This window comes from Bombina bombina, chromosome 7, assembly GCF_027579735.1.
Source record: "Bombina bombina isolate aBomBom1 chromosome 7, aBomBom1.pri, whole genome shotgun sequence".
Taxonomy (NCBI): Eukaryota; Metazoa; Chordata; class Amphibia; order Anura; family Bombinatoridae; genus Bombina; species Bombina bombina.
The window spans coordinates 517,346,110-517,363,312 of NC_069505.1; the positions used below are offsets into that span (position 1 = coordinate 517,346,110).

The 17,203-nt window shown below is 40.2% G+C and overlaps 1 protein-coding gene across 1 annotated transcript in view; it reads left to right on the forward strand.

The window, feature by feature from the left end:
- Nucleotides 1-17,203, forward strand: part of C7H19orf47 (chromosome 7 C19orf47 homolog) — an 82,885-nt gene that overhangs the window by 16,159 nt on the left and 49,523 nt on the right. Inside the window, exons 4-5 of the mRNA XM_053721762.1 lie at nucleotides 3,803-3,917; nucleotides 15,802-15,892. Of these exons, the coding sequence (XP_053577737.1) occupies nucleotides 3,803-3,917; nucleotides 15,802-15,892 (206 nt within the window). The remainder of the gene's footprint in view (nucleotides 1-3,802; nucleotides 3,918-15,801; nucleotides 15,893-17,203) is intronic.

A 17,203-nucleotide genomic window follows, 5' to 3' on the forward strand; every position in this document is an offset into this window, starting at 1 on the left:
AAGATTCTGGGAAAATAAAAAAGTTGTGCTAACAAAATATCAGTCACAAGCTGTGTTTAACCCTGACTAGTTACTGGGTACCATATAAGACATATGGTGGTTAGGCCATAAAAAACACAAAAACAAAATCGGAAAACCAATGTTATAGCAGTTGGTATGGTGGGTTAAAGGGATATGAAACGCAATTTTCTTTCCTAAGACATGGAGAGTCCACAACGTTATTCCAATTACAAGTGGGAATTTCACTCCTGGCCAGCAGGAGGAGACAAAGCTGTTAAGTGTCTCTTACCTTACCCATAACCCCCATTCATTCTCTCTGCCAATGGAGGAGTTGAAGTTGGGTACTATGATTCAGGCTCGCAAGCCTGTTGCTCGTAAGATTTACCATTAGGTGTGGTGTAAATACCTCTGTTGGTGTGAATCAAAGGGCTACTCTTGGAGTAGGGTCAGGATTCCTAGAATTTTGTCTCTTCTCCAGGATGGTCTGGAGAAAAGGTTGTCAGTCAGTTCTCTGAAAGGTTAGATTTCTGCATTATCTATTCTTTTACAGAAGCATCTGGCGGATGAGCCAGATGTTCAATCTTTTTGTCAGGCCCTGGTTAGGATCAGGCCTGTGTTTTAAATCTGTTGCTCCTCCTTGGAGCCTTAACCTAGTTCTTAAAGTTTTTCAGCAGACTCCATTTGAGCCAATGTATTTCATATATATTAAGCTGTTATCTTGGAAAGTTTGTTTCTTATTGCTATATTCCTCTGCTCAGAGTTTCTAAACTCTCGGCTCTGCAGTGTGATTCGCCTTAACTTATTTATTATGCAGATAAAGCGGCCCTTCGTACTAAATTGGGGTTTCTCCCTAAGGTGGTTTCGGATAGAAATATTAATCGGTAGATTGTTGTTCCTTCACATATGGAACGTCTGTTGCACAACTTGGATTTTGTGCATGCTCATAAATTCTACCTACAGGCTTCTAAGGATGTTTTCTTTGGAAAGCGAGAGGGTCAGAAGGCTACTTCTACTAATTTCACTCTGGTTGAGAAGTATGTGTTTTTTTTTTTTTGTTTTGTTTTTTTTTTACTTATGAGACTACTGAAAAGCAGCCTCCTTTAGAGACTTACAGCTCATTCCACAAGGGCTCTGTCCTCTTCTTGGGCTTTCAAAAATGAAGCTTCTGTGAAACAGATTTGCAAGGCTGCAACTTGGTGTCCCCTGCATAATTTTTTTCAAATTCTACAAATTTGATACTTTTGCCTCGGCTGAGGCTTCCTTTGGGAGAAAGGGTTCTTCAAGCGCTGGTGCCTTTTGTTTTGGTCTGCCTGTCTTGTTCTCCCATAACTATTTATTCAGTGTCCTCTAGCTTGGGTATTGGTTCCCACTAGTAATTGGAATGACGTTGTGGACTCCATGTTAAGACAAGGAAAGAAAACAAAATGTATGCTTACCTGATAAATGTCTTTCTTTCTGGACATGGAGAGTCCACGACCCCACCCTTTTGATTAGAAAGTAAAAAAAAATTCTAAACCTCAGGCACCTTTACACCTTTTTGTGTTATCTTTTTTTTCATTTTCCTTTGGCTGAATTACTGCAAACACAAGTAGGACTCCAGCACTCCAATAATTTAAAAGGCAATGTTTATTAGAAAGCAACGTTTCGGGGTCACAGCCCCTTATTCATGCTCAATGAGCATGAATAAGGGGCTGTGACCCCGAAACGTTGCTTTCTAATAAACATTGCCTTTTTAAATTAATGGAGTGCTGGAGTCCTACTTGTGTTTGCTGAGTATTGGAGGGCTGTGGCAGTGCCCTTGGTCTCCCGTGCACCCAACCCTCTGTGCTGTGCTTTTCTTGGGATTGGCTGAATTACTGGGGGTTATGGGTAATGTGAGTGACACTTAACAGCTTTGCTGTGGTGCTCTTTGCCTCCTCCTGCTGGCCAGGAGTGAAATTCCCACTAGTAATTGGAATGATGTTGTGGAGTGTCTATGCCTGGAAAGAAAGTTATCAGGTAAGCATAAATTTTGTTTTTCTTTCATGATTCAGAGAGGGAGCAACCGGGAGTAGTAAACAGATCATTCTTAGATTGGACAAAGGTAATTGGTGGGGTCCCCCAGGAATCGGTACTGGTCTCTGTTCTTTTTAATATTTTTATTAATTACTTAAAGGATTACTTTCTGTTATAATTTTTAAGCCAAACAACTAACATATTAAAGTTAATAAACATTAATTAAAACCTACTGACCTATATTTTCTCCAAAACGAAGTTTCATAACTTTATAAAAGTTATATCTTTTATTCCCCGATGTCACGTTATCCTGCCCACTATTTTCAGCACTGCGTGTTCAAAATACTTAAACCAATGAAATTGTGTTTAAAGTGCCATTTTGAAACCTATGTATTGTAAACGGATTGGTACAGAGCAAAGGATACCCACGGAGTGGGTTTGGAAAACAATTAAATTTGCAGACAAGATTTCTGATATACGGTAGAGATGTTAATGAAATGCTATTGATAAAAAGCGTATTTGGGGTAGTTAGTTAGTAACCGGCATAGAAAATATTTACTTACAGTGGCCCTTTAAATGGCAACATCTCTATTTTTGCAGATGATACAAAGTTGTGTAAGGTCATTAGGTCAGAGCAGGATGAACTAGCATTAAAAGGAGATTTGAAAAAATTAGAAGAATGAGCAGGTTAATAGAAAATGAGATTTAATACAGGAAAATACAAGGTTCTACATTTTTTAAGTAAAAATAAGCAGGCAATGTATTTAAATGGGACAAGACAAGCTTAAAGATTGGGTGCATAATGCAGGGCAGCGGCTTCAAAGGCTAATAAGATACTAGCAAGAGGCATTGATGGAAGAGAGGAAAGCATAATTCTGTCACTATATAAATCCATGTTAAGACCTCACCTTGAGTATGGAGTGCAAGTTCTGGGGACCAATCTCTAAAAACATACATTGCAGACCTAGAAAAAGTTCAGAGAAGGGCCACAAATCTGATCAGGGGAATGGAAAATTTAAGCTATGAGGAGCGGTTAGCCAAACTGGCTCTGTTTTCTCTAGGAAAAAAGGTGCTTGAGGTGACATTACTTTATATAAATATATTCAAGGTCCATATACAGAAATGGCAAAAGCTCTGTTTATTCCAAAAAAAATTTGTGACAAGAGGACACAATTTTAAGGCTGGAGGAAAGGAGATTTAATCTCCAGCAACGTACTGTAAGAGCCATCAAATTGTGGAACTCCTCACCTAAGAAGTAGTAAATGCCAATACCTTAGACACATTTAAAAATGGTTTAGATACATTTCTGTCTAGAAACAGAATTCAGGGATATTATTGCTTGTGTTAAATGGATCACCTTTTTAATGGGATTTGTTTAAGCTCAACTGGAGCTTTTTTGTAAGTATTAAAAAATGTATTTAGGTTAAAGGACTTCTATTTTTTTTTTTTTTTTTAGTCTTTCTAATTTAATGCTATCAATTTTTTTCATTCTCTTGGCATCTTTTGTTGAAAAGCAGGCACGTACGCTTAGAAGCTGGCCCATTTCAGGAGCACTATATGTCAGCAGTTTTGTATCTATTTCCTGCCACAAAGTGCTCCAGATCTTTTTAAAACTGAATATTGTGGAAACTAAGCAAATCTAATAATTGAAGTAAATTGGAAACTTTTTTTTTTTTTTTTTAATAGTACGCTGTCTGAATCACAAAAGAAAATGTTTGGGTTTTATACTCTTTTAATTTGTTACTAGACTATGGAAACATTTTGTAATGTTTTATGACACTTTATTTCGTGTTTTTTTTCTCGGCAGAATCCAGAAGAATATGCTGATGGACCTAAACAAGGAAATAATGAATGAGCTGGGAATAACGGCTGTGGGTGACGTGATTGCTATCCTGAAGCACGCAAAAGTTGTCCATAGACAGGTAGCTAACTTGTCACTGTCCTAGTATCTAAAATATGTACATATACAGACTCAATCCCTACAAAAACGCTCACTTTCTTCTACAAGATACGTCGAGTCCACGGATTTCATCCTTACTTGTGGGATATTCACCTCCTGCTAACAGGAAGTAGCAAAGAGCACCACAGCAGAGCTGTATATATATCTCCTCCCTTCCCTCCACCCCCAGTCATTCTCTTTGCCTGTGTTAGTAATAGGAAGAGGTAAAGTGAGGTGTTAGTTTTAAATTCTTCAATCAAGAAGATTTTTATTTTAAATTGTACCGGTGAGTACTATTTTCCTCAGGGAGATATGGAAGATGAAGATTTCTGCCCTGAGGTTGATGATCTTAGCAGATGTAACTAAGATCCATGTTGGTTCCCACAGAGTTTCTGAAGGTAGTGCAAGAGAAATCTTCAGTGGGGAGAACGGTTCCATGCTTCAAGCAGCATTGAGGTATGTTCAGTCTTTTATTTCTGAGGAGACTTTGTATATCAGAACTGGCTGATATTTTTTCCCTACAAGGGAAGGGGTAAGCAGTAGACCTGTACACTGAGGGTATTACTGAAAACCCTGTGTTTATATCTTTGTGACAGTATTGGGCTGAAAGCAATATTCAATGGGACACTGGGAGAGGCAGCTTGACGTTTTATATTTGATAAAAATAGTCAGGGCTGCAGTGTTATTAGTTGTGTTTAAGGGGACCACATGGCTTATTTTTCAAACCGATTCCCATGCGGTTATACAGACTGGTAGAACGTCCATGATGGGCGGGGCCTATTTCGCACGCTCAGGCGCACAGTTTCCTCTGACTGAGAAGGCAGCAGGCATTAGCTCCGGTGGGGCCTAAACTTGTGTTCTGTTCACCGGATCATAGTAGAGTCATTTTGCAGTACCCTGGGGGCAGGTAGGCGCCACAGCAGAGCTGTGGCGAGGTGCAGGCATAATTTCTCTTGTAAGGTGTATCCAGTCCACGGATCATCCATTACTTGTGGGATATTCTCCTTCCCAACAGGAAGCTGCAAGAGGATCACCCACAGCAGAGCTGTCTATATAGCTCCTCCCCTAACTGCCACTACCAGTCATTCTCTTGCAGCTCTCGACAAAAAAGGAAGTAGCTAGAGAGATGTGGTGTTTATTTAGTTTATCTTCAATCAAAAGTTTATTTTCAAATGGTACGGGAGTTGTACTGTTTTAGCCTCAGGCAGAAAGTTGAAGAAGAGTCTGCCTGTGGTTTTTGATGATCTTAGCAGGTTGTAACTAAGATCCATTGCTGTTCTCACACATAACTGAAGAGATGAGGTAACTTCAGCTGGGAGAATGGCGTGCAGGGTCTCCTGCTATGAGGTATGTGCAGTTTAAATTTTTCTAGAGAAATGAATATGCTAGAAAATGCTGTTAATACCGGATTTATGTAAGGTAAGCCTGATTACAGTGATTTAATAACGACTAGTATCATGCTTGCTGTAAAAGGTAATATTCTTATTACTTTCTCACATTACTGAAAATAAAATAACGTTTGCTGGAAGTGTTTAAACATTTTATTTCTACATATTGGTGATAAAACTTTATTGGGGCCCAGTTTTTTTCAACATGGCTGGCTAGATTTTGCCTAGGGATAGTTTTTTATGGCCCTCTCACTGTGAGTACAGGTTGGGAGAGGCCCAATTTCAGGCCTAAATCGTGCAGTAGTTTTTGCAGCTTGAGACTTCCAGCTTCCCTGAAGGAACCCCCTGAACACTTAGGGCCTCTACAAAGGGTTTTTGTGCATTCAAAAGTCATTGTATGTGCAGGTAGGGCCACAGCAGAGCTGTGGCAGTTTGATGTGACTGTTAAAAAAACGTTTATATTGTTTTTTTGATCCGGTTTTGAAACTAAGGGGTTAATCATCCATTTGCAAGTGGGTGCAATGCTCTGTTAGTCTATTATACACCCTGTAAAAATTTTGTAAGATTTACTGCTTTTTATCACTGTTTTTCAATTACTGACAAAATTTGTTTCTCTTAAAGGCACAGTACTGTTTTTTTTATTTTTTGCTTGTTTACATTTATCAAAGTGTTTTCCAAGCTTGCTGGTCTCATTGCTAGTCTGTTTAAACATGTCTGACATAGAGGAAACTCCTTGTTCATTATGTTTAGAAGCCATTGTGGAACCCCCTCTTAGAATGTGTATCAAATGTACTGATTTTACTTTGTTATAAAGATCATATTCTGTCTTTAAAAGATTTATCACCAGAGGAAATTGACAAAGGGGGAAGTTATGCCGACTAACTCGCCCCACGTGTCAGAACCTTTGACTCCCGCTCAAGGGACTCGCGCTCAAGTGGCGCCAAGTACATCTAGCGCGCCCATGGCGTTTACTTTACAAGACATGGCGGCAGTTATGGATCATACCCTTACAGCGGTATTGTCCAAACTACCAGGGTTACAAGGAAAGCGAGACATCTCTGGGACTAGAAAAAATACAGAGGTCTCTGACGCTTTAGTAGCTATGTCTGATATCCCCTCACAATATGCAGAAGCTGAGGCAGGAGAGCTTCTTTCTGTGGGTGATTTTTCTGACTCAGGGAAGATGCTTCAACCTGATTCTGATATGTCTACATTTAAATTTAAGCTTGAAACCTCCGCGTGTTGCTCAGGGAGGTTTTAGCTACTCTGGATGACTGTGACACCATTATAGTGCCAGAGAAATTGTGTAGATTGGATAAATACTATGCAGTGCCTGTTAACACTGATGTTTTTCCAATACCTAAAAGGTTTTCAGAAATTATTACTAAGGAATGGGATAGACCAGGTGTACCGTTCTCTCCCCCTCCTATTTTTAAGAAAATGTTTCCAAAATATGCCGCTACACGGGACTTATGGCAAACGGTCCCTAAGTTTCTACCCTAGCTAAGCGTACAACTATTCTATTACACTGAGAAACGCTTTGCTGTTTTTTATTGTGGAATAAATTTTATCTTACCTTTTAACGCTCCATCTGCTGCATCATTATTTTTTTGGCTTAGGCCAAACACATCAATTTATAACCCATTTGGAGCTTCTGGATCTTTGGTGTGAGCAATGTGACATTGACCAGCCCCTATTACACAATTTTTTGGGTTTCCCTGGACTCTCCCTGGTGAGACGACTAATTCCATCTGGCGATATCTTCCTACTGAGGTCTACCGGACGACGTGTGGTTCCGGACTACGAATACTGCACATTTGTGCTTTATACTGTGTGAGTAGGATTCTTGTGTTCCTATTGTTGCCCTTACCTATATTTTATGATCTGCACCATGTGGCGCCCTCTATCGATTTCTTCCTAAATTAGAAAGTTGTTTACAATTACATGCCCTATCAGAATCATGAAAGTTTAATTTGGACTTTACTATCCCTTTTTAAAGTAGCTAAACAAAAAATAAATGGGCTATTCTGTGCAGGGGTGATACATAAGTGGCATTTTCTTTCCAATGGCATAAAGAGTACACAAATCTATTCCATTACTAGTGGGAATTCAACTCCTGGCCATCAGGTGGAGGAAAAGAACATTCCAGCAAAGCTTTAAGTATCCTCCCACTTCCCACAATCCCCAGTCATTCTTTGCTGTGTACATTGTAGGTGGTGTGAGAAGATGGTGTCTGAAGAAAATCAAATTTTGAATCCTTTAATTAGTACTTTTCTATGCATGCAAGGATTGGTGCAATCCTGTGTCCATGTAATCATCTTTAGTAAGAGTAATGGTGGCTTTTAGCAGTTGGAAGACAGCGATGTAGTCCTTGCTTACCTTCCAACATTTATGCTACCCTGTTTTTCTTGCATCTTCAGGCCTCTGTCAGCGGTCGGATGAGGCTAACAGACCTGGATGTGCTGTGACTGCTCCACAGCTGAAGACTATGGAGGGCAAGTCCTTTCAAATATTTTTCACAGGGTGATATTTTGAAGGAAGGACTGAAAGATCAGGGACATAGTGGGACCTGCTACCTCCTGAAGGGATTACTATTCTATCTTATAGTGCTTATATTTAGGTGCATTATAAACATAAGGGCCACGTGGTTTTTAGGGTCTATGTGGTAATTTTCCCTTTGTTCACTGCTAAGTGAGTGTTAGGATCGTTGATGGCGCAGTTTTGATTTTGCGCCTGTTTTTATGATTACGGCCATAGAAACTTAGGCTGTATTTTACACTTAATATTTCTTTTCCCCTTTGCGATTGCGGTAGTAAAACTGCTCCGCGTGTTGGAAAGAAAGTCAGCCTTCCCTTTTGCCACGTCAGGTCCTGAATCTTGCTGGGAGACTTAATCTGCCATTGTGGGCAGATATAAGTAGCCGCTCTGTTAATTTTGCGGTGGTAAACGCGGCATCTGATATCGCAGATCAGAGGGGTCTTATCTTGGTTCAGTCGCCATATTTCCATTTTGCAAGATTAATTTCGGGTTCTCTGTTTTTCCATTCTCATGGGTGGACGGTGAATCTGGTTATGTGTTTCTTGGTGCCATGTACCAGGGTATATATTTTTTGAAGACGTTCATAGGCAGCAGTCATTTTGTGGCTTAGTGGTGAGTGTTGTAGCCTTGCAAATAGGTTAAGCGTATGAATCCCACTGTGGGGTTTACCTCCTATACTTGATCTCCATGTGGTTTTTCTTCTCAGAGGCTAGAAAATCCAATCCTTTTTTGTTCCCTGTCATTCTTTTCAGTACTCTGTCCCTCAGTGGTTCTGTATATTTCATTCAATTATAGACCAGCACTCTCCAAAAAAATAAGGCAATTATCCAGGGTGCTCCTGAACATTCGTATCCACACTTCAAAAATAGACAGGCACTCTCCGGTATTAAATCCAAAGTTTTTTTTCTTTTTATTGTGACGTTTCAGGGTATTTAGCCCCTTCCTCAGACAGAAAAATACATATACAACACACATCAAACTTACCCTCCTATATACCCCACAAAGTGCAAATGAGTGAACACAGGTGTGTCGGTTCTGCATCCCATTAGCACTACTGAGCATGTGCAAATGGCCAATTACGGCAACACACCTGGATCAAAACAAAAAAGCAAATGCGAAATGCACAAGTCTAATTGTAAAAATTGACCACATCTAAGCTGTAAGTAATTCTTCAATCAATCTTAGATTAGCAGCTGGAAAACAATCAGAAGACATTCAGAGATATACATAATTAACTGCGGATGTCAATGACGATATAGAACACCTGTGCTTACATAGATAGTATGGTTATGTGCAGGGGCAAAAATGTAACCTGGGTTGTCACTCCTGTAAATACAGCATCACATAGTATACGATTAGGCTCATGATATTATATAAGCGGCAAACCACACTATACCAACAGTTAAAACAAAAATATAACAACCCAAATACAGTAGATAGTAAACGGGGCCAACCTAAAAGGTCATATGTGTGATAAATTAATGACCCATATACATTAATCAGGGTTCAGTTGACACATACACAACAAGTGGGAAGTAATACTCAACGTCAGTGCGCAAATTTCATTACACATGTTTGGCGCAATGTCTTTGACTATGTGTTTAACCTGAAGTGGCTACCACATCGAAGTATCGGGCCACCCAAGCCCATAGATGTATAATTGTTTACACGTGTCCCCAATGGAAAGCTATTGGTTTTGTGATAAAGATCGCTGCAATGTCTAACGATGTGTTTAACCTGAAGTGGCTACCGTATCAAAGTACCAGGCCGCCCAAACCCATAGATGTATAATTGTTTACACATGTCCCCACTGGAAAGCTACTGGTTTTGTGATATAGATCGCTGTAGAGTCACAAGGATTACAAACTGGACACCTAATACCCGCAAATACATATTCCCATTTATCAGTATTAGTTATAAATAATAATAATGTGTTTGTTCAGTCTAACTCACAATATCATACCGGTACGTTTCTGTCTCCCCAAATATGTGGTGGGTATTTACCTATGTGCTTAACCTATTGACTGTGGCTGTATTGGCACGTTACTTTGGTTAAACCCATCAATAACTCACAGCGACCTTATGTTGCATCATAGCTATTGAAGAACACAATGTATAAATAACAGTTTAGAACAAATCTCGGCAGTCATAACTGCGGCTAGGCATCGCATATAGGTGGGCCAGTGTGCCAGACACCCCGTCAATATGGATAGGTACATAATTATTTAATGTTACACTATTCAGCAAAACAGCCAAGTGGAAAACATTTTGCAGTGTGTTTGTACAATAGCAGACTCATATAATAAATCGGAGGAAACCATGCATATCCATGTTGGTATTAAGTCCTCTAGGCACTAAAGTTTGTAGGTTGAAAATCCATCTGCTCTCTTTCTGTAGCAGCAGTTTCGCTCTGTCACCACCCCTATTCAGAGGTGGGTCATGATCAATGATCATGTATTTTAGCTCAGAGACTGAGTGCTTGGCAGATAAAAAAATTCTTGGTCTGCCTTGCCTGTTGCTAAAGCGCTTCTGATGGCACACTGATGATTAGCCATGTGGGTCCTCAAGTCATCGTTTGTTTTACCAACATAGTATTTACCACAGCTACAGTGTAGCAGGTAAACAACAACAAGCGGTGGTACAGGTCAGGCAAAATTTTATAAAGTATCTTTTGTTGCTCCAAGGATGCGTAAAGAATTTACCTTGGGAGAGGCCGTTACAAGTAGTGCATCCACTACATCTGTAGCATCCGTTTCTTGGTGTTCCCAACCAGGTACCTGGATTGTAACTTGCTTTAAAGTCAGGTCGCATCAGAATATCACGTAGTGACTTGCCCCTCTTGCATCCCATTCTCGGGACCTCGTAATCATGCAGTGGGAGACTTTTATCACTCTTGATAGTTTCCCAATTCTTCCTCAGTATCCCAGGTGTTTCCCATTTGTCAGGAGTGAAAGGAGTGACAAACGTGAGCATCTTCTCAGTCCCAACCTCACCTGTTTTCTTTACCAGTGCTTCGTCTTGGGTAAGACCTCTCAGTTCATTCAATGTTGTTTGGAGTTTCTTCTTGTAGTATCCCCTGCTCAGGAATTTCTTATTCATAACACATAGTTGTTTATCTCGTAGTGTTGTCACTGAGGGGACATGTGTAAACAATTATACATCTATGGGATTGGGTGGCCTGGTACCTCGATACAGTAGCCACTTCAGGTTAAACACATAGTTAAAGACATTGCAGCGATCTATATCACAAAACCAATAGCTTTCCATTGGGGACACGTGTAAACAATTATACATCTATGGGCTTGGGTGGCCTGATACTTCGATACGGTAGCCACTTCAGGTTAAACACATAGTCAGACATTGCGCCAAACATGTGTAGGTAACGAAATTTGCGCACTGACGTTGAGTATTACTTCCCACTTGTTGTGTATGTGTCAACTGAACCCTGATTAATGTATACGGGTCATTAATGTATCACACATATGATCTTTTTTAGGTTGGCCCCGTTTACTATCTACTGTATTTGGGTTTTTATATTTTTGTTTTAACTGTTGGTATAGTGTGGTTTGCCGCTTATATAATATCATGAGCCTAATCGTATACTATGTGATGCTGAATTTACAGGAGTGACAACCCAGGTTACGTTTTTGCCCCTGCACATAACCATTCTATCTATGTAAGCACAGGTGTTCTATATCGTCATTGACATCCGCAGTTAACCCCTTAATGACCAAGGACGTATGCCACACGTCCTCAAAAAAAAAAATACAGTTAATGACCGAGGACGTGTGGCGTACGTCCTTGGTCTGGAAAGCAGCTGGAAGCGATCCTGCTCGCTTCCAGCTGCTTTCCGGTTATTGCAGTGATGCCTCGATATCGAGGCATCCTGCAATAACCCCCCTTGGCCACCGAAGGAAGCTACACTACAGAAAAGGGCATTTTTTTTTTGTAAAAAAAAAAGGCACATTTTTTACTCAACGGAGTACTGGCAGACAGCTGCCAGTACCCAAGATGGCGCCCATTAAGGCAGAGGGGGGAGGGTTAGAGAGCTGTTTGGTGGGGGATCAGTGAGGTTGGGGGCTAAGGGGGGATCCTACACAGCAGCATATGTAAATATGCTAGAAAAAAACACACAAAAAAGCCCAAATATAGCTTTTATTTTAGTACTGGCAGAGTTTCTGCCAGTACTTAAGATGGCGGGGACAATTGTGGGGTGGGGGAGGGAAGAGAGCTGTTTGGGAGGGATCAGGGGGTTTCATGTTTCAGGTGGGAGGCAGTTCTACACTAAAGCTAAAATTAACCCTGCAAGCTCCCTACAAGCTACATAATTAACCCCTTCACTGCTAGCCATAATACACGTGTGAAATGCAGCGGCATTTGGCGGCCTTCTAATTACCAAAAAGCAACGGCAAAGCCATATATGTCTATTTCTGAACAAAAGGGATCCCAGAGAAGCATTTACAACCATTTGTGCCATAATTGCACAAGCTGTTTGTAAATAATTTCAGTGAGAAACCTAAAGTTTGTGAAATAGGGAAGGTTTTTTTTTTTATTTGATAGCATTTGGCGGTTAAATGGTTGCATGAAATATACCAAATTGGACCTAGATCAATACTTTGGGTTGTCTACTACACTACACTAAAGCTAAAATTAACCCTACAAGCTACATAATTAACCCCTTCACTGCTGGGCATAATACACGTGTGGTGCGCAGTGGCATTTAGTGGCCTTCTAATTACCAAAAAGCAATGCAAAAGCCATATGTCTGCTATTTCTGAACAAAGGGGATCCCAGAGAAGCATTTGCAACCATTTGTGCCATAATTGCACAAGCTGTTTGTAAATGATTTCAGTGAGAAACCTAAAATTGTGAAAAATGTTATGTTTTTTTTTTTTTTTTAATTTGATCGCATTTGGCGGTGAAATGGTGGCATGAAATATACCAAAATTGGCCTAGATCAATACTTGGGGTTGTCTACTACACTAAAGCTAAAATTATCCCTAAAAGCTCCCTACATGCTCCATAATTAACCCCTTCACTGCTGGGCATAATAAACGTGTAGTATTGGTATACACGTGCCTCTATCGTCTCCCTCTATCGTCTCTATCCTCTATAGTCTCCATCTATCCTCTATCGTCTCCATCTATCCTCTATCGTCTCCATCTGAGACCTCTAAGGTTATGCATGCTCAGACAATGGTTCATGGACAGTTTGGTTCTCTTTTGGAGGATAGTCCTAGTGATTTTTTTAGTACCATCCCTCCCAAGACGTATGTTCCTGAGTCCTGGGGGGGTTCCGATTATGGATACTAATGAGTTCAAGGATCCTGGGCTCAGGCAAAATCTGTTTCTTCCCTATTAGAGCATTGAAAATAGCTCTCAATGCTTAAACTCATCTGCATCAGTCTGGTTTTTTTCGTCTTCCATCAGTGAGCCTCTCATTCATTTGTTTTTCTCCTTCCAGGGAAGAACTGGGCGTTCCTTAACAATGTAGTAGGTGTCTTGATCCCTTCGGTGGGTGGAGTTCCTCTCTACCGCTTTGTGCTGTTCTCCTCCAAGGTGTGATCATCTGGGGATTCAATTTGTGGGTGCTTCACCTTCTGCTACTAAGTCATGTAGCTCAGGGGAGTAGGCTTCCATCTGGAGGTTTTCTCATCGATACCCTCAGGTGGTGGTTTCTGGAGTTGGATTTGATGGCGTTTCATTAAAATCCAATCAATCCTTGATATGGATCTGCTTCAAGGGATCCTCTTTTGTTCTGGGGGATGCTCTAGTGTTCATTGGGATATCGACTGATACGGTTTCTAGCAGTTTGCTTCTTTCCTTGATTATAGCCTGAATCAGGCTTCAGTGATTCTACTTGCTCCAACTTGACCTCGCAAGTTTTTTGATTTGCTACCGGGTAGAGATGTTGTCCTTTCCCACGTGGATATGGCCTCTAAAGAGGTATCTCTTTTTCAGGGCTCTTTACTGCATACAACCTTAGTCTCTCTGAGCCTGCCAGTTTGGAGATTTATGCCTAGTCTTATTCAGATGAGGTGTTTCACAAATGAGTTTTCTTTTAATACCATGATTAGTATATGTCGGTATCTCGCAAGATTTACCATAAAGTGTGGCACACATTCCTTTATTGGTGCAAATCTAGGGGTTTCCCCTAGAGTCAGGTGAGGTTCTCTGCTTTCTGTTCTTCATGAAGGTCTGGAGAAGGGTTTTGCCAGTCAGTTTTCTGAGGGGTCAGTTTTCTGTCCTTTAGATTCTATTGTATTATGTCTGGCTGTTCTACCTGATGTTCAATCCTTGGCTCAGGCCTTAGTCAGATTCAGGCCTGTGCTTTAGTTTATTATTCCTCCGTGGAGTCTTAAACTTGTTTTTAGGGTTCTGCAGCTGTTTTGAACCTCTACCCTCCTTTTGATATCCCGTTGTTGTCTTGGAAAGTTTTGTTTCTTGTAGGGTTTTTTTTTTTTTTCCTGCTCATGGTGTCTCCGAGCTTTCAGCTCTACTGTGTGACCCCCTTGTCGTCTTTCCATAGAATAAGGAAGTTCTCGTGCCAATTGTGATTTCTTTCTTAGGTGGCTTTCGGACTGCAATGTTTATCAGGAACTTGACGTTCCTTTGTCCTGTCCTAATGCTTCTTTTGTTAGGAACGTCTGTTCCATAACTTGAATGTAGTGAATGCTTTATTACTCTACCTACAAGCTCTGAGGTTGTCTTCTGGTTAATGTAAGGGTCAGATGGTCTCTTACACTTCTTTCTTATTGGTTGAGAAGTGTCTTTCAGAGTAAGCTGATTATCAGCCTCCTGAGTGGATCACTGCTCATCCCTCATAAGGCTGTCTCTCTTCCTAGACTTTCAAATTGAGACTTCTGTGGAACAATGCTGCAAGTCAGCCACTGGTCTTATGTTGCATTCTCTTTACAAATTCTATGAATTGAGGTTCTTAAAGAGGTGGTGCCTTCTGTTTAGGTTCACCTGTCTTGTTCTCCCTCACTTCCATTCTGTGTCCTCTAGCTTGGGTATTGATTCTCACTAGTAATTGAATTGACTTGTGGACTCTCCATGCCATTGGAAAGAAAACAAAATGTATGCTTACCTGATCAATTATTTTCTTTCCTTGCATGGGGAGTCCACAACCCACCCTTATTTTTTGCGACTGCTTTTAAAGTTTTTTTATAAACTTCAGGCACCTCTATACTCTGGTTCCTCTTATGTTTCCTTGGCTGAATGACTGGGGATTGTGGGCAGTGGGAGGATACTTAAAGGGACATAATACTCATATGCTAAATCACTTGAAACTGATGCAGTTTAACTGCAAAAAGCTGACCGGAAAATATCACCTGAGCATCTTTATGTAAAGAAGGAAGATATTTTACCTCACAATTTCCTCAGCTCAGCAGAGTAAGTTCTGTGTTAAAAGTTATACTCGGCTTTTCCCAGCTGCAGGTAAAAAAAAAATGAAGAAATGAACAGCAGCCAATCAGCATAAGCAGTGCTGAGGTCATGAACTCTCTTACTGTGATCTCATGAGATTTGATTTAACTCTCATGAGATTTCATTGTAAACTTCCTTTAAACTGAATAGGGAAATAACATGAATGCACGAGGCTCAACCCCTAAGCTGTCCCAAGACAGACACTAATATGCTGCTTAGAAATCCTTTACAATGGGAGGTGGCTACTGAGAAACTTTTGAGGTAAAATATCTTTCTTTTTTACATAGAGATGTTCAGGTGATATTTTCTAGTCGGCTTTTTACAGCTATACTGCATCACTTTCAAGTGTTTAAACATTTGGGTATTATGGCCCTTTAAAACTTTACTGGGGTATTCTTTGCCTCCACCTGCTGGCCAGGAGTTTAATTTGCACTAGTAATTGAATGGATTTGTGGACTCTCCATGCCAGGAAAGAAAATAATTTATCAGGTAAACATTTTTTTTTTTTTTGTAGGATATCTGTAAAGCGCTGATTGATCCTCCATCCACAACTCAGAACACTCTGCAGGCAGAACTGCGCAGGAGCGCCAACAGTCGCAACTGCAGTAAGCAAACCTTGCTGGGCAGATAAATGCGGATTGAAGGGAGTTGGGGCTTGCAATGTTTTTAAAGGGCCAGTAAACAACAATCTGGGCATGGGTCTGCAGTTGTATCATTAGTATGAAGAGTATTGTTTTGCAGTTGCGTTTTAGGGAAAGATGTAGCAGAGTTAGTGTTGAGTCTGCAGTATGCAATTTTTCATTTCTATAAATTTAGAAAATTACATGAAAATGGGTCAAAATAAAGTATATTGCAAAGTTGCATTATAATGTAAAACATTTTTATAATGAAATCTCAAGGTATACACTGTCCCTTTAATTTCCTAGTAACTGCTATAAGAACATGGGGTGACCTTTGCTGCATATTGTAGTAATTGTAGATGTCAAATCAGCAAATGTTAAGTTTTAGTGTGTGTGTATATATGTGTGTGTATGTATGTATGTATGTATCAGGGATCAATCACCCCTTCATCAGACCAAGTGAACAACCAAGTGTTTAACCATTTGAGTGCTCAGCACTTTCCCGCCTGGGTGCTAAGGTTTTTTTAAAGGGTTTTTTTATTTAATATTTTTTACTGTTGGAAAAGTTAGGCGATTACCTTTCCAACAGTGGGTCTTGGGGGTCTGTATATCAGCATGCCCCCTGCTCCTATATTTAACATTGTTAATGTTAAATAAAGTTGCGCGGTGACGTCATTATGCAGCACCGATCGCCGAGATAGGAGCGGATGTGAGCCCCCAGATCTCCCTCAAGTTGGGAGAGTGCTAGTGACGGCTCTGAGCCGTCATTAGCACTAAAGGGATTAAATAAAGTGTAAACCCCTCCCACCAATCAGGACAGCCCCCTGTTGTCAACATTGTAAATATTTGTATCGCATGTTTCATCTCACAATCTCTGTCAATCTAACTTTGTTGCAATAGTGGTATCTCATGATCTAAGTATTTTCAGAAAATAAAGACAAAGTATATATTCTTCTCTCAAAAAATAGTGTTAATACAAACAATGTGATACATTATGTAATAATGTGTACTAGTATTAATGGGCGGAAGTTATGCACATACCTAATATAAACAGTGATAATACCCTTATGGTTATACATCAAATTAAAAAGCAAAAAATGCCCTGATATACTGGAGATAGAGGAGTAATCGTATTAAACACTGCTGCGCTCTGCAGCATATGACAGCCTCAACCACCACTTCTACTAGTTTTTAAACTGTATTAAATAACTTACTTATTCGTTAGCTGTACTTACTCCGAAAAAGGGAGGACGCATCAGTGCCATTGCGTATAACTAAGCCGCCACACGTGTGTAT